The 23,395-nt window shown below is 39.1% G+C and overlaps 1 protein-coding gene across 5 annotated transcripts in view; it reads left to right on the forward strand.

Annotated features, from left to right (window-relative positions):
- The window catches only part of LOC124269051, a 20,092-nt gene extending 5,377 nt beyond the window's left edge, over positions 1-14,715 (forward strand). For all 5 annotated transcript variants that reach the window (XM_046704063.1, XM_046704064.1, XM_046704065.1 and 2 more), the window contains 7 exons: positions 172-255; positions 5,709-5,788; positions 6,242-6,293; positions 8,137-8,254; positions 8,753-9,518; positions 9,923-10,083; positions 10,624-14,715. In XM_046704063.1, the coding sequence (XP_046560019.1) occupies positions 5,709-5,788; positions 6,242-6,293; positions 8,137-8,254; positions 8,753-9,518; positions 9,923-10,083; positions 10,624-13,625 (4,179 nt within the window). In that variant the 5' untranslated portion in view covers positions 172-255 and the 3' untranslated portion in view covers positions 13,626-14,715. The remainder of the gene's footprint in view (positions 1-171; positions 256-5,708; positions 5,789-6,241; positions 6,294-8,136; positions 8,255-8,752; positions 9,519-9,922; positions 10,084-10,623) is intronic.
- Positions 14,716-23,395: the final 8,680 nt, after the last annotated feature.

Raw genomic sequence — 23,395 nt, forward strand, 5'->3', positions numbered from 1 at the left:
AATGCAACCATGTTGAATAAGATTAACAGCGAGCGATCTTCTGAAACAAGACACCGCATCACCTGTCAGCATTATTAGTATGGTCCCTATGTATTTAAGCAATTGTGTTCGTTAAAGACACATACGGATCTACAATGCATATGGTAATTGTCATCCAAATCTTACTTGCAGAGGAATGAATTCTTTGGTCGTGTGTACACACTGTGGAGAGAAACTTGAAAGGACTGAAAAGGACATCCATTCAGCTTGTAAACTGTAAGTATGTGTTGATTTACGTACAACGAAACATTCCAAGATGACTGATTCGTGGATAGTTTCGGGTTGGGTTTTGTCTTGTTTGATTGTTTGTTTATCTACCTCCGCACCCACCAATGATCCAATGTAAATAATCATGTCTGGGCCAGACAATCCAGTGATCAACAGGATCAGCACTGATCCAAGCAATTGGGTTACAATGAGATCGGGTGGTCAGTTGCGCTGACTTGGTTGACACATGTCATCGGTTCCCAATTGCCCAGATCGATGCTCATGCTGTTGATCACTGGATTGTCTGGTCCAGACTCGATTATTTACAGACCGCCGCCATATAGCTGGGATATTGCTGAGTGCGGCGTAAAACTAAACTCACTCACTCACGCACTACAATGGCATGTGTCGAACAAGTCAGCGAGCTTGACCACCCGATCCCGTTAGTAGTCTCTGGCGACAAGCGTGGGTTGCTGAAGATCAATTCTAATCCGGATGTTCACGGGTATTCGAGCTAGGATGGGTTGACGATATCTCAGTGATTGTCATAAGATCCAGGACCTCAAATGGAGCTCGTTGTTTTTGCAAATGTTGTAGACTATTGTATAGAAACCTCACGCAATAATTAATGGTTAAGATGCAACAGTCATCACTTATAAGCATCAGACAATCAACGGGCAGTTGAGTGTACGATGGATGAAGGCTGTCTCTATCGAAATTAGAAGTGGCGTTGAGGTGTGGACTGTAACACTTGTGTTTGGGGGACAAACGTTATGAAACTTGTTTCCAGAGTTGGTCTGACGTTTTCAATAGATTTGGCGTTGAAATGAATGTTTGATCATAAACCGAATTAGAAGTTAGAATAGGATTTATCGGTATCATTGTGACCCAAACAGCCTATAAATGAGGGTAAGATGGATGAACGCCGTCTAAATTGAAGTTGGAAGCAACGTTTAGGTGTTGGCTCTAACATCGAAGTGTTACGCACAGAGGCATATGTACAAGTACGAGGAAGTGTTTATACACTTGAGCTGATATGGACGTGGTGACGGTAAAGTGGTGACGCCTCTTATGAATACAATACGGATGACATATAAGGTACAGAATTGCCTGATAAGTGAGTGTCAGTATTTTGAATTTAATACGTTCAGGAATATGAAGCCAGTGGAGAGATTGGAGAATGGGTGATGTGTCACAAGATGGTTGGCTTCTTGTTATAATATGGCCAGCAATGTTCTGAAACTTTTGTAACTTGCTGATCAACACGTTAGAATCTCCAAACAATAAACTGTTACGATCATGATTACATTAACGTTTGGTTGATGTTTTCAATGTACCCACTACTTACAAATGTAAAACCTGAATCATCATGCCAATATTGACGCAGTGTTATATCATGAAACAGTATTACTGTTGTGCGAGTTAATTCGATATGGACGTAATCTATCCAACAGTCAAAGCAGAACATATATGCATGTTCATGATCACAGTTTTGTACAAGTGAATCTTTTCCTTCGTCGCGAGAGCAGTAGGCAACCCAGTGGTTAAAGCGTTCTCTTGAGGCACCGAAGACCCGGGTTTGATTCCTCACATGGTTACAATGTGTGAAACCCATTTCTGGTGTCCTCTGCCACGATATTGCTGGAATAGTGTTAAAACTGCGTGCAACTAAACTCACTCACTCCGTCATAGTTATTCGACTGTCAGCAAACCCTTTGATGTGACAAACGCCGACAGAAATGGTGTCTGGCATCTGGAATGGTGTAAGCAAGTGAATCAACGGAAATTCAAGTCCAAAGTACCCATGAATATAATGAGCGAAATTTGTTGTGAGAGATCTGGTCACTGCTTTTCTGTCTGTTCTAGGCACATTGACAGATGCAATGAAGCTGTTGAGTCATTCAGAGGTACAATGGCTACCAGCCCGAACATCCAGTTCATGGGAATTCATGTTCACTATCTGTATGGCATCGACAAGAAATTAAGTGACAAAGAGAAAATTGAGAAACGGGAGAAGCGGAATTTGAAACTAACAGAACTCACAAAATATGTCTCAGCTCTAAGAAATTCTAATGGCGGTTACTTACTTGTTCACATTGTAGGTTTAATCCCAAATGAAAATTATGTTGGTGCATTTGACGAGTTTGCAGATGAAACCCTGTACAGAATGATAGAAGACGGGAGAATGTTTGAAAGCGTGTATAAAAAAGAAAGGCTAAGCGAAGCCTCTGGATGCGTTAAGTTCCATGATTTCATCAGTATTTATGTCGCAAAAGGCACAGAATTTTCAACAGCGGATTTCAACACCAAAATATGTCTAGACTGGGGAATTGTAAACCCTTTACCAGCCACGGTGAAACGGTTTGTTGTCGAACGAAACGGTTCCAGTCCCAGTCTTCGTGAAGAACCTGATTTCAGGTTCAATGGTGATTTTGAAACCATTCCTCAGTTGCAAGAGAAACGTGATTTACAGCTTAAAGGCTTCATTGAAAACAAGCTCAAAGTTACCTGGAAGGAATTATCGGACTATAATAAAGCAAGAACGATATGGGACGACTTTCGACTAAAGGAGTATGCCAGTGCTTTTACCAAAAACTCGCGAGGTGGATCCTTCTTGCTTGGAATAGGGGAAAAAGAAAAAAGCACAGGTAAATACAAATCAAAAGATCTGCTTGTCCAAGGAGTGCCTCTTGAGGATGAAAATGCGTTTAGAGGCTACCTAAAAGAAGTAGCGCGTGAAGAGAGCATGATGTGTGATTTTAAAGGTGACACTGCTAACTGGGACATGATGAAGGTGAGATGCACTCTTGTCCCTCCCGAAAAGATGCAAGCAAGTGCCGCAAGAGCTCAGCACAGTATGAAGTACTATGTTGTCGAAATACTGGTTTACCCAATCAATGGAATGGCATTTTATGACAAAAGAGGCCCTCTATCATGCCGAATCGTCAACAACAAATGTACCCCTGTTGGTGTAAAAACATGGTTCGAAAAGATTGCATTGACCAATTAAACTTCGTTCTGATGATTTACACACTGTCAGGTGTCACTAAGAACAGAAGACATATAGAGATCAATACAGATTGACAGACAGACATCTTCGTGATGTACAAACATGTTTTAAATATTCATCTTGAGAACAGTAGCTACTTGTTTATAAGTGCCTCCGAACAAAAATTTCAATACCGCGGCTTTCTTTCCGTTATCACATGTTCGTTTCATGTGTCCCGTCCCTGGATTTAGTAGGTTCTGCCGTGTATTACCATGTCAAAATGTCATGTAACAATAATTAAAAAATCATTTGATGTTCAAATTTATGTCCGGATTCAGTATATTTGAATATCTGGCCTTGGCAGTCCTCGCCTATAACTCAAATATGTAGTTGTATACCGATGCAATATTTTCTTAAATGTGAAGATCCGGAATACATTTGATCTTCAGCAACCCATGCTTGTTGTAAAAGGCGACTAACGGGGTTGGGTGGTCAGACTCGTTGACTTGGTTGACACATGTCATCGGTTCCCAATTGCGTAGATAGATGCACATGCTGTTGATCACTGGATTGTCTGGTCCAGGACCGCCGCCATATGGCTTGGCTATTTCTGAAAGCGGCGTAAAACAACAAACAATGCTCTGGCAATCCTTGTCTAATTAGTTTAAATGTGCATTCTTACACCGATGTTATATTTTCCGTCATGGATGTAATGAATGTCAGTATTCAGCATTTCACCACTATTACGCAGAGGCCACGGATATGTACAGGCATTGTGAACACAAACTTGCTGTTCGATTTGCTAGGGTTATTATCCTACTGGTTATTTACACTATTTGTAGCTAGTGAGTTTGGCTTCACACAGCTTTGGCAACACTGTTTCATGTGTACATGTATTAAGTCTTGTCAACTTTATGTGGAGTGAGTCAGGATGATTATACACCGCTTTTAGCAATATTCCAGTAGTACCACTGCGGGGAATCGACTTCAGTGTGATGATTTGACGCTTTAACCATCACCGCTCCGCTTCATGTGGAGGAAAGCTATGAATGACATAAAACTTGAACATTACATGCATCGTAGGGTGCTTGCTCAGTGTGACATTCACAACGATGGACGTGGGTTCATGGTACTGGTAATTGTGGACAATTACATGCATCGTAGGGTGCTTGCTCAATGTGACATTCACAACGATGGACATGGGTTCATGGTACTGGTAATTGTGGACAATCAGATGCCGATAACCATCATGCCCCTTAGTAGTTATTGTTAGGTATATCTCATCTTTGTTCAAATATTTGCACATGATTCGTGTTTCTCTGTTGTGGAATGGTCTGTGCATTAAATAGTTAGTACTTTAAGCTTTTCATTGTAATAAAACAAAATTGAACTGGCAACGATGTCCTGGTTTTAATTTGCACTGACACAATCGTATACTATGTTTTACCCGTGCCAGGATCGTCCATAAATACCTTATTTAACACCTTTTTTACACGTTATGAAATATCCATCGGGAACGAAACTAGTTAGACTGTGGTAATTGTCTTCTCTACTTTAGATAGGCATTACTTCGTTTACAAATACACCAGTGATATATGGACATTCCACAGGAATTTCGCATCAGCGTTATAATTGATGTGAATATGTCCAGGTAATAAGACAGTGCTACTGCTTGTGGAATATCGTAGAAATCGTGGACGAATATCATCTATTCTCGGTCAGACCTGTATTTTGTATTGAGGGCCTTACGAATAAATTATGTCTTTAGTCCGGGTTAGAATTGGAATCCATCAACCCATGACTGTCGCAAGAGCAACTGACGGGATCGGGTGGTCAGGCTTCTGACTTGGTTGACATATGTCACAGTCTCGCATTGTCGTAGATCGATTCTGACGCCTTGGAGCAGGGGATGGCCTGCTCCAGACATGTAGCGGGAAGATTGCAAACAAACAAGACGGTGTTTGATCATAAAAGCAAACAGAACATGTAACTCGATTCCGGGAATGAATACGTTTCACTGTGTGAATATGAATGTTTTATATTCGTCCCTGATATATAGGATCTATATTGTGTAACAACCACACTGAAATATTGATGCACAGACATCCTCGTGAGGGTTTTCGAGACAATAGTGTTTCCTGGCATACAATCTGCTTGCAAATGACTTCGGAACAATGGACCCCAACAAATACGCTTCCGTGTTAGCTTTAAAAAATGACAATTGACAAACCTTTTCCGACATAAACGTTTCCCATTTCAAGTAAACCAAGCACCATAATCCGAAATTGTCATCACGAAAGACATTGAATGGAACTCGAGAATAGAGCGTGTTTCCTTTCAAAGGACCGCGACATACAAACCAAAACAGACGATGCCATAACTTTCCACGAACAATATCATAACTTTTTCAGGTGATGAATGGTCATGGTAATACCGATATAATTCAATTATAATTTGATTATTTTATTTTCAGATGGCACTCTTTACCGGCAAAAAGCTTAAACACATTGGTGAAAAACGAAAAGATGAAGAAGAGCAATTTGGCCATGTCAAGTATGGACTATTGTATTCTCATCCCTCATCTTCAGTTGTTGACGATCTTTAGCCTATTTTTATATCATGTATTGTCCAAATTGTGCTGTTAGTTTTAGCTTCATATGCTAGTTTTAAATTCGAATTGTGATAGTCTAGTCGTTTTACTGTCCTTTGACGACAGTAATGGCTATTTTGGGATTAATATATACATATTCTTTATAATCAAATTTGTTCTCGTCACGATATGGCTGAAATATTGCTGATGTGACGTTAAATATTAAACTTTGACTCGTCAGTGATACAAAAGGGTCCGTTGTAATTCCATATCGACTCTTATCATATGTTTCCGATATATTTTTCAGGTGAACTTTTGACTAGGTTCTATGTTTTTTTCATCCCTGGTTTGTAAGTGATTCATCAAAACATGCTTATGCTATAGCCGGAATTGTACAATCTACTTCTCTTCTTCAGAACAAGAAAGTATGACGCCCTAAACTATGTAGCAGCCCCATTTGAGCTTAAGGTGAGTTGTTGTCCTTTCTATATCTATGTCAGAAAGTCATAGTATCATAACAATGTACTCAGTCATATCACATGTTTGCGAAATTAAGAGTAGCTGTAGTAGTTCCTATAATATTATGATAGTAGACTGACTGACTGACTGAGTTTAGTTTTACGCCGCTTGTAGCAAAATTCCAGCAACATCACGGCGGGGGACACCAGAAATGGGCTTAACACATTGTGCCCATGTGGGGAATCGAACCCGAGTCTCCGGCGTGACGAGCCAACGCTTTAACCACTAGGCTACCCCACCGCCCCATTTTGATAGTAGAAGTAGAATTAACAGTAGTAGTAATAGTAGTAATAGCAATAGTAATAATAGTAGTAGTGGTAATAGTAGTAGTTATACTAGTAGTAGTGGTAAAAGTAGTAGTAGTAATAGCAGTAGCTATAATAGTAGTTGTGGTAATAGAAGTAGCAGTAATATCAGTAGTTATAATAGTAGTAGTAGTAGTAATATCAGTAGTTATAATAGTAGTAGTAGTAGTAATAGCAGTAGCTATAATAGTAGTAGTGGTAATAGAAGTAGCAGTAGAAGTAACAGCAGTAGGTATAATAGTAGTAGTTATAATAGTAGTAGTGGTAAGAGTAGTAGTAGTGGTGGTAATAATAGCAGTAGTTATAATAGTAGTAGTAGTAGTAGTAGTGGTAATAATAGTAGTTAAACTAGTAGTAGTGGTAAAAGTAGTAGTAGTAGTAGTAGTTATAGCAGTAGCTATAATAGTAGTAGTGGTAATAGAAGTAGCAGTAATATCAGTAGTTATAGTAGTAGTAGTAGTAGTAGTAATATCAGTAGTTATAATAGTAGTAGTAGAAGTAACAGCAGTATGTATAATAGTAGTAGTTATAATAGTAGTATTGGTAAGAGTACTAGTAGTCGTGGTTGTAATAATAACAGTAGTTATAGTAGTAGTAGTAGTAGTAGTAGTAGTAGTAGTAGTAGTAGTGGTAATAATAGCAGTAGTTATAATAGTAGTAGTAGTGGTAGTAGTAGTACGAGTAATAGCAGTAGTTATATAGTAGTAGTAGTAGCAGTAGCAGTAGTAGTAGTAGTAGTAGTTATAGCAGTAGTTATAGTAGTTTATAGTAGTAGTAGTAGTAGTAGCAGTAGTAGTAGTAGTAGTAGTAGTAGTAGCAGTAGTTATAACTGTAGTAGTTTAGTTTATAGTAGTAGTAGTAATAGCAGTAGTTATAAATGTGGTCGTTTTAATAGTAGTAGTAGTAGTAGTAGTAGTAGTAGTAGTAGCAGTAGTTATAATAGTAGTAGTAGTAGTGAGTAGTAGTAGTAGTAGTAGTAATAGTAGTAGTTATAGTATTGCAGTAGTATAGCAGTAGTAGCAGTGATAATAGTAGTAGTAGTAGTAGTAGTAGTAGTAGTAGTAGTAGTAAGTAGTAGTAGTAGTAGTAGTAGTAGTAATAGCAGTAGTTATAATAGTAGTAGTGGTAGTAGTAGTAGTAGTAGTAGTAGTTATAATAGTAGTAGTAGTAGTAATAGTAGTTATAATAGTAGTAGTAGTAGTAGTAGCAATAATGACAGCAGTAATAATAGTACTAACAATAGTAGTCGTAGTAGTAATATTAGTAATAATAATAATAATTGTTGTAGTAGTAGTATTAGTAATACTACTAGTAGTAATAGTATTATCTATACCGTTACTTATTTTGATGGTGACAGCAATATCTGGCGCCTTGAAGCTCAGTGACGAGTACAATTTGCCAGGAACATGGTCCTGTTATCAACCCTCACACTACAAATGTCAAATGGACATATCAGTGGAAACTAATTAAAAGTTGTTATTTTTCAGACTAATGTCTGTGTGGAGCCGCAGCAGTTCAACATTCAAACGAAAGACTTCTTTCTACCTTCACTACAACAGATTGGTGACAGTATCAAAGACATTCGAGAATTCTACTGTCCTCGTGGTATGTTCTTTTTTCTATCCACCCAAGAAAGGTTGTTACATCAATGTTCCAATACACTGAAAAATTTAAGATTGAAACAATCCCAGGAAGTAATTAATCGGCATGTCTTTATTGAAATGTGACATGTGTGTACGTCGCCCCATTCAGCAATATTCCAGATATATGGCGGCGGTCTGTAAATAATTAATTCTGGATCAGACAGTCCTGTGATCGACAGCATAAGCATCGATCTACGCAACTGGGATACGATGACATGTGCCAATCAAGTATGACTACCCGATCCCGTTAGTCGCCTCTTAGGACAAGCATGAGTTGCTAAATTTCAATTCTAACCCGGACGTTAACGTGTCGGAATGTGTCACGTCCCCCAACACATACAAATAAATATTTCCTAACTGTATTAAATGCAGATGATTTATATATATAAAGTCACAGTAAAATGCATTCGAATGTTATTATAAAATAATTATCACTGATATTCATGATTTATACTTGCAGGTAAACTTAGCATTGTGCCTAAAAGCCTTACCGCCAGTCTAAAGAGGATCACTGAGAAACTTGTAACTTTCCTTCAAGAAGAAACATTTTCTTTGTCCCAAAACAGTGGACTGATAGACACAGCCAAACCAAGACTTCTTCAAGAAACAGATGGTTTCATCTTTATCGCTAAGACATTGTGTTTTCCATTAAATATACCGTACAGTGAGTTGCCATCAGATATCCACTGCGACATTGTCTTGATGCTCCCTTCTCAACCAGCATTTGTGCTGACTGTAGTCGATAACGACACCCCAGAAGCAAGGAAATACAACGTCAGTGTTGCTAGAGGGCTGATCACCTCCCTCAATAGGTTCACTGACGATGACTTTTCAGCAGTGTTTGGTGTTGTGTGCAAGTCTCATCTTGACTCATGGGATACATTTCAATCCAAGTTGAAGACGCTTGCGCATTCATGTAGCAGATTTGTTACGTTTGACTCCCTTTACATGTCAGAAGGCAAATATGATAAACTTATTACTTCTTTTTGGGCTTCAGTTGCCAAAGTAGAGCCAGGCGATCAGTTTCCCGACGCAGAAAGGATTAATTTCCTAACAAAAGAACAATGCACAGTGTTGTTAGAAAATATGAATTCCAAATATGTGTTTCTGTTGACGCTTCCAAAATGTGGTGGAACTACTCTGATGTTGGAAGTTGCTAGAAGACTTCAAAACTTTCTACCAACCTATCTCATGGTCAAATCAGTGGAAGACATTTCCAAGTACAGGTCAGATCATTTCACTATTTTACTGGAACGAACGAACGAACGAACCGAACGAACGAACGAATGATATTAGACTAATATGTACTTTTTACTGAATTTCTATAGTCTTGCATATCTATGATGTTTTTTTGAACATCTTAACGCATACGTGAACATCAAAGTCACAGTGAAACAGTATTTATTATCAAGAAGTAGCGGACATGGTTAATTCCCAAGTAAAACCCAGTTTGATTAAACGTTAAGGTGTTAACGTTGAACACAAAGTTGATGAACTGAGCTGGCACAGAATAGTTATGTCTATGACATATTGTTTTCATATTGTATATTTTATACAGCCTGAGTCATGGCCTACTACTTTGTCAACAACAATTACCGTTTGGTATCTTCATAGTGTATATATGTTTCAGAGGTTTGTGTCAGCGGGTTTCAACGGCATTGATTTCTGAAAGTCCTGCCATAACACATGTCTTGGACAACAACTGCGAGTCCGAGAGAGACGCTGTCACAGAATCAATTCTACCTTTGCATGATGACCAAACCATCAAAATTACGTGGACCTTCTGTTCGGGTATATTTCAAGGACAAAATCATATCACAATACAATCAGAAATATAATCTATGTTAGACTAACTGAACAAATCCTTGAGAAGCATTTTCGCATGACAATGTACCAATACATATGAATGTAATATAAACCTGAAATGAAGATGTCATTTTGTAGAAGATTGTTAGATTATATATATATATATCCCAGGTTCGATTCCCCACATGGGTACAATTTGTGAAGGCTATTTCTGGTGTTCCCCGCCGAGATATTGCTGGAATATTGCTAAAATCGGTGTAAAACCATACTCAGTCAGTCAGTCAGTCAGTCAGTCAGGCATGATCGTACCCGATTCCATTTGTTTGCAAATTTTAAAAAATGTACCTTCGGCGTGTTAATAGCAAATGGATTTGTAATGCACAGTAGACTTTACCTCATGGTGTCTAGGGACAGTAATATTTCTTTAACTATGTATCAAATATGTAAAATCAAATTTAAAACTAATTCACAACATACAAAATAACACATATGGATGTATTTAAGCTCACTTTCTATATGCTGCAGACTTCATCAGGCCGCAAATTATGGATGAGATACTTGACTTGTTTGGATCATACCGGCATGTGCTTCTTGTTGGGTCAGCTGGTGAAGGAAAATCAGTCACGGGCCTTCTTCTTCTTGAGCACTTCAGGTCAAGGGGAATAAGTGTACTACATGCAACAAGTGCCGCGAAAATGAAGAGTGCTGTTCAAAACTCTCAAGAAACTTTCATCTTTTGCGATGACGTGTTTGGGAAATTCAGGTGCACATTTACATTAACACCAGATTTGGAAAATATGTTCAGTCGGCTCCAAACGAAGACAAACATTAAAATGCTGTTCACCAGCAGATGTGATGTTTACGACGATGCACGTCAGCGTTTGGGGAAGCTAAAATCACATTTTGAAGGTTCAAGGGAATTGAATCTAACAGAGAAAACCCAGACAAGTGAGAAAGCGAAAATGTTAGATAGATACTTAGAAGCAAGTAACAGGCGTATTCCTGACATGGAGAAGGAAAGTATAGTTTTGAAACAAAATACGCATGGATTTGCTCACTCGTGTCATTTGTTCGTCACTCTTGGAAAGGAGAATACAAAAGCCGGACAATTCTTTGACAATCCCTTGTCTTTCGCTGAAAAACGCATTCTACATCTTTTGAGGAATTCTGTCATGAAGTGCCTCCTCTATCTCTTAACGGCATTCAGAGGCACACTTGATTTGGAAGATGCTGCTGAAGATTCAGCAGAAAAACGACGGAAGGTTATAAGTCATGTTGGAGAAACATCCATGTCTGAAGTTTTCTCAGTTGCTGCAGAAGAGCCATTCTTGTTTACAACAGAAGGTTCTGTGAAGTTTTCTCATCCATCCTTTCTTGAAGTATCGTCAAATATCATAGCCAAATGTGATATTTCATTCATCATACAATATGGACCTCTTGAACTGTTTGAAAAAGCAAGCGATATGAGAAACCAAACATACAGCATTAAAATTTCGGAAGACATTCATTTCATCGAACTAGCAGAAAGGTTTTTACACGAAATAGAACTTGGTGCATTTGAAAGCTGCTGCTCACATCGATTGCTAAGAAATCAAAACTTTGTGGATCAAGTTATCTGTCACCTCCCCACTTCGACAGATGACTTAGCTATCGACAAGCTATTATACTGGGCATCCAGCAATGGTTCAGATGCGATGATGAAAGCATTGTTACAGAAGTACACGCTTACAAGGGAAACGTGCCATCATGCAGGTTTGGGCTGTACCAGATGGGGCAATCATTCTGCATTGGAGTACATTATAAGCAGTTTGAAACTGACTTCACGGGATATTGATGACATCACTGAAGATGGGTTGCCATGCCTAATTGTAGCAGCCAATCAGAATAACGTTGAAGTGTGTAAAGTGCTAATCAAACACGACGTGGATGTATACATCACAGATCCACGTATGGGGGCAAATGCACTTCATTGGGCTGCTGCAGCTGGTCACTACGACGGTGTGGAGGTGCTGTCAGGACACATATCACTTGAACATGAAAGCAATGGGGGAGTTACGCCTTTATTTGTGGCTGCAGAAAATGGCCACCTGGATGTGTTTAAACTTCTTCTCCGAAAGGGTGCGGTTATCAATAAACAGATTAAAAGCAGGATTGTGTCATTAACAAATCCTAGAAACGAAGGCCGTGCATTGGTTAAACAACTAAATGTATCAGATGAAGGTTTTACACCTCTTCATGTGGCAAGCTATGAAGGACATTTGGATATAGTAGAACTTTTGATAACTGAAGGGGCTGATGCCAATTTGAAGGCTGAATTAGGACCTCCGGTAGCCTTTGCTGCAAAAGCAAATGATATGTGCATCTTTCGTCTGTTTCTCAGTGATGACAGAGTAGCTTTCAGTGAGGTTATCTCTGCAGCATATGAATATGGTCGTACTGAAATGCTGAAAGAGGCTGTCCTACATAAACGGTCCAAAGCTAATGACATTATAAAAGCTACTTTGCGGGTGCAACTTGAAACTGTGAAGGAATTACTTGAGGAGTCTGAGGAAGGCTTAAGCTCACATATCGAAGGATACTCACTTCTTCATCTAGCAGCAGCTTTAAACCATGGAGATATTGTGGATGAGCTCCTACAAAGAAAGATTGAAGTGAACAAATCTTCTAAAGGTGGATTCACAGCTTTGCATGGAGCATCTATTACTGGCTCTTCTTCAGTTGTTGAAAGTCTCATCAGAAGGGAAGCTGATGTTGACCGGCTTGCTAATGGTTTTGGTCCTCTTCACTTTGCATCGATGTATGGAAACACAAATATAGCCAGGATTCTGATACAACATCAAGCAAATATCCATCTGAAAGGTTATCATCAGTGGAGCCCACTACACGTTGCAAGCATCCACAATCAACCCGACCTTGTTCGGCTTTTGCTGGAGAACAACGCTGACGTGGAAGCTTTGTCTGAAGATCTCTCAACACCTCTTGTATTTGCTTCATACCTCAACAATATGGACATAGCAGATATATTGTTAGATCATGGAGCAGACTTGCATCCCAGAGGTTTGTCATACCACCCACTTCTAGGTACTGCTCTCTTGGGCCATCCTGAAGCTGTGAACAATTTGTTGCAGAGAGGTGCAAAAGTGAATCATGTAAGTGCAGTTGGTGTAAGTGCTTTGCATGGAGCTGCATATATGGGGGCAATGGATGTGCTCGAGTGTCTTCTTGAGAATGAAGCAGATCCAAACCTGAAACTGTTTGAAGGGATATCACCTGAGAAGAAATCTAAAATTGCAAGTCATGTTGAGCAATGGTGCAAAAGCACTCCCGGGAAGGATATCAATTTGAGAAGGTATGATGGTGGTTCTGCACTACATGTGGCTGTTGACATGGGCAACAGAGACATGGTGCGACTTCTGTTGAAATTGGGCGCTGATCCAAATCTCAGGAACATGAACAATGAAACAGCAATAGATATTGCGAGGGAGAAGAAGCACAGTGGCATCTTGAGACTACTAGAATCGTCCTAAACTGGCTCTGCCATTAATGAACAAAGGTTCAAGAAGTGCCAAGAGCTGTACAAAGAAGTCGTGATAGTTGTTTTTGTTGGATTGATTACAATTCAAAACAAATCTGACTAGCAAAAGACATTTTTGAAGTTGTGATATGAAAGGTACCTAATGGGGACGAGTGTCTCAATTTTTCTTCATGTACTTTAAGTTTTTTGTCTCAATTTAACGTTTGAAGTAAAACGTTGTTGGTTGGTCTGAATGACTCTGCCATGTTCTTTCTCAATATGTAACCTGACAATACAGTGCTCGGTTCAGCCGTTGAGAGACGTGAGGGGGGCCTGCAAGACAACCTATGATGTTTGCCGTATGATTCTATGGGTTGACAAAGGGACATTTTTGACGACTGTCCATTTGGTCCAAGGGAAGCTATTCATTTCAGCAGCCATTTCAAGGTTGTAAGAAGCGGTAGCAATGAATGTTGTGTTGATCTGGGACATAATACTTTGTTTATTAATGATCCTCTGAATCTTAATAATGTCATATACTACATAGCATGGCCTGCTTGACTGTGTTGTTATCCATCACAAGGGATAAGTATTTCAGTGTTACAACGGTGAAAGATCTTTTTAACAAAGTTAATTATCATTTACTTATTGAGTTTTTAAAAGGAATTGAACTGATTGATCAAGTTTGATTGATACAATTTGTCGATATATGTAATTTAATGATTGGCAGTTTAGATTAGTAGCTTAGATTGTTAGTGGCTGTAGCCTCAAGGGGGTTAAAGTATTGTAAAATTACTGTTCTCCTGAAAGGGTACGTAAATTCCAAAACTCTCAAAGTAAATTTCAAAAGATTTTAAGCGTATATTTTTTGTGATTTCTATTATGTCTACATTTGACTACAATCGCCGGCTACTGAAGGGATGATGTAAATCCAAATAGGGTCCATGTAGGTTACAAAGGTACTGTAAGTCCCCATGGTCCTTAGTGTGGTGATCAACCTTCAGTTGCTGGTGATCTATAGCCAGTTCATAGTGTACTGTAATCTCTCGTGTTATATTTTTATGATAGCGTACTAGTTTTTAATTAAGAACAGTGATAATCTAGTATTTGACACCAGGACATATGAAACTAGAAGATGATACCAGGACATATGACACTAGAAAAAGACAAAAGGACATATGACACTATTAAATGACACCTGGACATATGACACTAGTAAATGACACCAGGACATATGACAATAGACAATGACACCAGGACATATGACAATAGAAGATGATACCAGGACATATCTTCAAGTGACCATCCATGTCAGTGCGTTTTTTCATAGATTAGATAGATCGATATACCTTCATCAGTAAATGTGATTATCTGTGACGGCTAGAATAGGTATAAAATACGGACTACATTCAATCACAAACCACTCTGTGGCTGACTAATAAACTCACGTATATTTACACAGGTCTTGTGTTGTTGTGTGGGTTGCTATAGTCTGTTTGCATTGAAAACGTACCGATGAATGTTAATTTAAACAAAAAAGTAAACGGAATAAGATGAAATTAAGATTGCGAATCTTCATAATGTTACCTTGCCAGCTGAACATTTAATCTCAGAATTTTATTCAACTTAGGATAAAAGTTGTTTAACCATCATAGTTTCAAATCGCTATTATTGGTTTGTATTACAAGGGTGTATGCACATTAAATGAAACACCGGTACATAAGTTAACGCTTATCACGAACCGCACGTGCATTTGTTTCACTGTTCCGACTACTGCTCTTGCCCCCTTGTAATACAAACCAAAATCAGCGATTTGGATGTATGATAGTTTGTAAAACAACTTTTGTCCTACAATGAATAAAATTCTGATATTTAAATGTTCAGTTGGCAAGGCAAAATTATGAGGATTCGCACTCTTAATTTCACTTTTTTGATTTGCTTTTTTGTTTAAAGTGAAATTCATCGGTATGTTTTCACTGCAAACAGACTATAGTTGTACCTCTGCCTATAGCGAGTTGATTCCCCAATACTAGCCTTTTGATCATAATATGCATTAGTACTCATTTTTCAAGTAACTGTTACTTGTTTTATCATATTGTGTTACTTTAATGTGTGTCATAATAAACATGCCATCTTAATGTTCATTTGACGTAATTTTCTTTGGTGTATATTTAGACTTTGTAATATGCTCCATGGACAAGAACTTCTGAAAAGATTAATCTGACAGTTACCTAACTCCATCTGTCCCTATTTGTAAATACTGTCCACATGTCATCGTATCCTAATTGCATAGATCGATGCTTATGCTGTTCATCATTTGATTGTTTGGTCCAGACTCGATTATTTACAGACCGCCGATATATTCCTGAGTGTGGCTTTAAACAACAAAAAAAGAAAAAAACAAACAAGCAGACATAATTCTCTCTTACATGTTTTGATGGGTTGGTTGAGTTTGTGTTTAACACAACCGAACATATAGCATGTAACAGTCCAAGTCAAAGGCAAGTTGTTCACAATCCATTAACCGAGAAGCTTTTCGTGTCTTTACGTGATGTAGTTTAGTTTTGGTTTTTGAAAGAGTATGGTAGAATATAGTTATTTGATTCACTGCATTGAGCATGAGGCACAGCGTACCCAAGATGGCACTGCAAAACAAACTACGCAAGATACAAATACACGAATACTAATATACAATGATATTTAAACAGTGGTTCCCACGGCCTAAAGCTTTGAATACACAATATTTAAAAAAGTAGCTTTCATTGCCTGAAGGTATGAATGCACAATGATATTCAGAATGTAGCTTTCATGCCCTGGAGCTTTGAATACACAATGATATCTAAAAAGTGGCCCCCACGGCTATAAAGCTTTGAATACACAACGGTATTTAGAAAGTGGTTCCCACGGTCTAAAGCTTTGAATACACAATATTATTCAGAAAGTTGCTTTCATTGCCTAAATCTTTGAATACGCAACGATATTAAGAAAGTAGCTTTCATGGTCTAAAGCTTTGACTGCACAATGATATTCAGAAAGTAGCTTTCGTGGCCTGGAGCTGTGGATACACAATGATATTTGAAAAGTGGCTCCAGCGATCATAAAGCTTTGAATACACAATGATATTTAGAAAGTGGTTCCCACGGTCTAAAGCTTTGAATACACAATATTATTCAGAAAGTTGCTTTCATTGCCTAAATCTTTGAATACACAATGATATTTAGAAAGTAGCTTTCATTGCCTGAAGGTATGGATGCATGATGTTATTTAGAATGTCGTTCCCATGGCCTAAAGCTACGAATACACATCGATGTTTAGAAAGCGGCTCCCATTCACACATTGTATGCATGTGGGGAATCGAACCCAGGTCTTCAGCGTGACGAGTGAACGTTTTAACCTCTACGCCACGCAAATCATGACGCGTGTTATAAACTCATATATGTTAAATGTACTTCTGCCTCCTCATGTATTCAGTAAAGGATTGTGGAAGTGAAATATGGCGTCTACTACAAGCCCACGATTTGGGTAAGAATCAACACGTGGTGTCCCATTGATCGTGTCACGGAGTTAGTGTGTTCGTTAGTCACGTTGTCAAACCAAGTTGTGAATATTTGCAAGCCAAGATAATAACATTTGACCATAAAACAAAATTGTGTCACTGAAGAAAATAAAAATTTTAAAAAATTAAAATTTAAGAATCTGAGTATCCAGGGGCGGTTGGGTAGCCTAGTGGTTAAAGCGTCCCTTGTCAAACCGAAGGCCTGGGTTCGATTCTCCACATGGGCAAAATGTGTTAAGCCATTTCCAGGTGCATCCCTTCGTGATCTTGCTGAAATGTTGATTCAATTCCACAATACGCTAATTATACAGGAATTCAATGAAAGCCAACTCAACAACAACAATCTTTATGACAACTTAATGCATTAAAAACCTGTTACTTGGTTACTCGGCCATAACACTCTGCCATACTTGTAATGTGAGCATTCAAGTTGACTATGAGCTACATACCGCTTCTATAAAACAACACCACCCTGTTACATAACACTCTGCCATACTTGTAATGTGAGCATTCAAGTTGACTATGAGCTATATACCGCTTCTATAAAACAACACCACCCTGTTACATAACACTCTGCCATACTTGTTATGTGAGCATTCAAGTTGACTATGAGCTACATACTGCTTCTATAAAACAACACCACCCTGTTACATAACACTCTGCCATACTTGTAATGTGAGCATTCAAGTTGACTATGAGCTACATACCGCTTCTATAAAACAACACCACCCTGTTACATAACACTCTGCCATACTTGTAATGTGAGCATTCAAGTTGACTATGAGCTACATACCTGTTTCTATAATACAATACCACCCTGTTACATAACACTCTGTCATACTTGTAATGTGAACATTCAAGTTGACTATGAGCTACATACCGCTTATATTATACAACACCACCCTGTTACATAACACTCGGCCATACTTGTAATGTGAGCATTCAAGTTGACTATGAGCTACATACCGCTTCTATAAAACAACACCACCCTGTTACATAACACTCTGCCATACTTGTAATGTGAGCATTCAAGTTGACTATGAGCTACATACCTGTTTCTATAATACAATACCACCCTGTTACATAACACTCTGTCATACTTGTAATGTGAACATTCAAGTTGACTATGAGCTACATACCGCTTATATTATACAACACCACCCTGTTACATAACACTCGGCCATACTTGTAATGTGAGCATTCAAGTTGACTATGAGCTACATACCGCTTCTATAAAACAACACCACCCTGTTACATAACACTCTGCCATACTTGTAATGTGAGCATTCAAGTTGACTATGAGCTACATACCTGTTTCTATAATACAATACCACCCTGTTACATAACACTCTGTCATACTTGTAATGTGAACATTCAAGTTGATTATGAGCTACATACCGCTTATATTATACAACACCACCCTGTTACATAACACTCGGCCATACTTGTAATGTGAGCATTCAAGTTGACTATGAGCTACATACCGCTTCTATAATACAATACCACCATGTTACATAACACTCTGCCATACTTGTAATGTGAGCATTCAAGCTGACTATGAGCTACATACCGCTTCTATAATACAATACCAACCTTTTACATAACACTCGCCCAAATTTACAATGTGAGCATTCAAGTTGACTATGAGCTATATACCGCTTCTATAATACAATACCACCATGTTACATAACACTCTGCCATACTTGTAATGTGAGCATTCAAGTTGACTATGAGCTACATACCGCTTCTATAATACAATACCTACCTGTTACATAACACTCTGCCATACTTGTAATGTGAGCATTCAAGTTGACTATGAGCTACATACCGCTTCTATAATACAATACCACCCTGTTACATAACACTCGGCCATACTTGTAATGTGAGCATTCAAGTTGACTATGAGCTACATACCGCTTCTATAATACAATACCAACCTGTTACATAACACTCGGGTAGGGTATTTGTCCTTTATGGGTATCTCTAAAATGGTGATGGGGAATTGTTTTTGTAGATATCTTGTAACGATTAAGGTCAAGGTCACGGCGGGAAAAAACACCCAAACCGTTTGTGCCTATACGTATATACTATACTCTCAAAAAGTCAATTATGTCTGTTCAAATATCAATTCATATGAAAATGTTATGTATACTTTCAAGCTGACTATCAAATATGTTTCGTTTTAGGTTTGCATGTAATATAGAGCATGTATTGTATTAGCCTTACGAGACAGGGAAGTTCTATGATGCAAACGGTTCATAAATCATTCAGAAAAAATGTTCTATTAACTTAATTCAGAGAATGATAGGTGTATGAATTAGGTACTGCTTAAATTATTTCCCTAAGTATAAGTGTGATATGGAGTGAAAACGTTCAAAGTGCTTTCTATCTATGTATCTATGTATCTATCCGTGGTAAACATTCAGATTTGTTTCAGCATCCCCGCTGAGACCTGGATGCTGGAGATTTGACTCAAGGACGTATGAGCGTTTCATAAACATGCCTACACAAGTATTATCTTAATTTAACACACACTCACACACCCTATGACAGCCTTATGTGAACTGACAAATGGACATATTTCTCAATCTTTTTCTCAGTCATCATACCTAAGCTTGTGTATTTCGTAAACATCAGACATACGATTTCCACATAAAATCTAGGTTAACGTTTGTACGGCTTTCCTTGTTGTTCATGAACCGTAATAAATAGGATCACAACAGTCTCGGTTAGAAGTGCATTTTATGTAATGATCATGGGCTTGTCAGTCTGTGCCTACTGCCTCTCTCATCATACTAGATTCAGTGCACACCACATGATAATCATATAGCATGATTAACAAGCAGGGTGAACTGAACTTGCCGAGTATCTTTTTCTCTTCTGAGGACAGGCTTCACTTGTAAAGAGCGGAAGACACTGTAGGTGTGTCTGTTCCTCTGGAAAAACCCACAGCTCGTACCTGTGTCAGGGAGTTTGTACCGCTTGGTGGTGGCAATGTAAAGATTTCGCTGTGACGTCCGATTAGGGAAGAACGTAATATGTGGGTTGAATATTATCTCACAGCAAGTGCCCACTTATACTACATTAAATACGACATCCTCCACCGATCCACGATGACAAAATGGCAACTACATACAAAGCATAGTGTCCATCACTTCTAATGGTCAATAACGTCAATGCTCGACCACCTCACCGACCACTTTGATCAACAGATGAAAATAGGGTGTGGCTTCACGCAGAACTGATTGAATACAGGCGTTCGGGGTCAGAATTGCCCCGAATACCAAATGGCGCCATTCGACGTTGAACGAATGCGACAATACGTCATGCAAGGGCGTGTCTTGAAGCCAGTGTGGGACACATGCTATAATGATTATGGTTGCTTCAACGCCGTCCAAGCTCAAAGCCTTTCATCTCAACCTTATTGTTTATAAGCGGCTGGAAACTGACAATAAACTCCCCATTTCTCTCCGAGGTGGTATTATTAGTTACGCAGTGTTTTTAAAGGGTGTACGGGACTGTATGACCCTTGTAAATTCCGTATTTCCTGAGGCGCACCACCTGAGGCGCACCACCTGAGCCGCACCACCGTGTGACGAAGTTATTACCCCTAAGAACTCTTTTATTTAGCTTATCATTAAACAACAACATTCAATTTTCGACAGAATGAGACGCAAAACGTTTCGCCATGATATTTCCTGAACGGTCTTAAAGGGAGGTAACTCGGGATGGCTTAGTTTATGATAAAAATTATCGAATTTGAGCTTTTGTTAAACGACAAGTGAAATACAGAAACATTTTGGGTGGGGGATATATTTATTGACACAAACAACTAAGACATTATGGCAACAATTTTATTGCTCTGTTTATACCCATAATTGTATACCCAAACTCTAACATTTCGAAGCGATCAGCCGTATGGCAGCCACATTTCATCTAAGGTCAAGGTCATTCGTACAACACGTGCAGTGTGTCAATTGACAGATTTTGACGGGATGTACCGTTCGTACACCCCGGCAAATCCGCCTACAACGGTTCGTACATATATGACATTCCTAAAAATACAACTGGGAAATGGATACATTGATAGTTTAGAACAACTACATGAAATATCTAATGGTCTAAACCCTGGTATTTCAACTCTGCAACACTGATGATTACCAGGCTACAGTAAATTAATCTACTCCATTGCTGATTAAAATCGACTGGTATAAAAGGATTCCTTGTCTAACTTCTGTAATTTCATTCTTATCCGGAGTCACAGCGGATCCTCACTGTGATTGTGATGTGTTGTGGGTGTTAATGTTGTAAGTAGATGAAAGTCTCTTTTAACGCCATTTCTATCCCCTTGTATTGTCAGGTTACAGCCATAAAACGGCGTTCTATCGCGAGTACGTATAATACAAATATGATTTAGTATCAATCATGTACTATAAACAGCAGGTCAAGTATGATTTGCACACAATATTACTGATAAAAACTGTTTCTGGACCACAAATAATGCAAGTAAGGTGCCTTAGGTGTGTAAGCATCCAGTTACAACACGAGGCTGACTTGATTATCAAGTCACTTCTTTGATGAGTTCACATGTGATTTGTTGGCGAGATCTCAAAATGATATGTGCTGTGTGTTAATAAATAGAAGTGTGAACGATGCTTCAATGTAATGAACTATTGATTGACTTGTGTGTTTACCTTAACATGCATCTGGGGCGGTGGGGTAGCCTAATGGTTCAAGCGTTGGCTCGTCGCGCCGAAGACCCGGGTTCGAATCCCCACATGGGCACAATGTGTGAAGCCCATTTCTGGTGTCCCCCGCTGTGATGTTGCTGGAATATTGCTAAAAGCGGCGTAAAACCAAACTCAGTCAGTCAGTAACATGCATTAGCATCCTATTTTGTCACACACGAGATTAGGTTCGGGTTGTTTAGATGAGGCCCGAATTGACCAAACGGTCGATACACTACATCTTTAGATAAATGCACCACCACCGTAACCGACTGCCGGCTGAGAAAACACCAGCAGAAATGGGATTCACACATTGTAGCAATGTGGGGAATCGAGCCCAGGTCTACTGCTTGACGAGAGAACGCTTTTAACCACTAGACTACCCATCGCCCCGTGTGCAGGGAGAGAGGGATTGATGGTTTCTACCTGCTTGTTTGCACATACACACATTATATAATACACGCTGTGACATACGCTCCAATGCCCACACACACGTTGTCACGTGTCAGTCTATACAAACAGCGCGAACAGGCAGTCAGGCAATAACACTGTAAACATGCACCGGATAGATTACACTTCAAGTATGTTAGTCACGTGTCATCTGCCGGAAGTGACCTCTGTGCCACAGAGAAGGAAGTTATTTGTCCAGGTAGGTGTGTTGTTACTGTCTCTCATCTCGCAGGCCAGTGCACGGTATCAGTCAGGTCCAACATTTGCTAGTATATGTCACGTTGCCACGTTGTTACTGCTGGAGGTACAAATACCATGGTCGTAAGTTGTAAATCCTGGTTATTTGTCATACGTAACAACAACAAATTTCTAGTTTCGTTTTACGATAATGGCAGCTTGCCACTCATACACGCCATGACTCACCGTAATTGTGTCATATGGAGACAGACAAGCCTATATCGTGTTGCGATGGTTTAAAAGTATGTTTTGTACAAAATTGTATCAGCTGGCTACTCACATACGCCATGACACCACTGTCTTTGCAGGGGCGTAGCTACCATTATAAAAAAACAGTCCGGGCTTAAACATGATTGTTGATATAAAAGGTTGGGAAAGCCCTCAATACTATCGGAATATAAAGCTTTACAACCTATCGGGATTACACGAAAAACAATTGGAGCGCCTGCTCTGTGTCATACCAGCTTGATACTCACATACGCCACGACACACTGTCTTTGTGTCATATCGTGCACACACAAGCCTTTGTCGTCTTGCTGCAGTTTGAAAGTGTGCTCAATGTAAAATCCTACCAGCTGCCACCGTGCTGATGTTGAATGTACGGAGAGGATCTATTGAAAGAATAGTTCTCTTATTGTGATCGTGGTGAAAAGTCTGCTCTGCAGGGATATATGTTGTATGGATATACAGGACAAGGTAACTCTCGTTGTTAACGAACCGCCTCGCCTGTGGGTTGTGGATAAAACGTGGATGTGTTGTCCGTCGCCCAGTATTTCGATGACATAAAGCAGCACAAGCCTATTCAGACAAATT

Source organism: Haliotis rubra, unplaced genomic scaffold (genome assembly GCF_003918875.1).
Source record: "Haliotis rubra isolate DU_JTF1 unplaced genomic scaffold, ASM391887v1 Scf1414, whole genome shotgun sequence".
Taxonomy (NCBI): Eukaryota; Metazoa; Mollusca; class Gastropoda; order Lepetellida; family Haliotidae; genus Haliotis; species Haliotis rubra.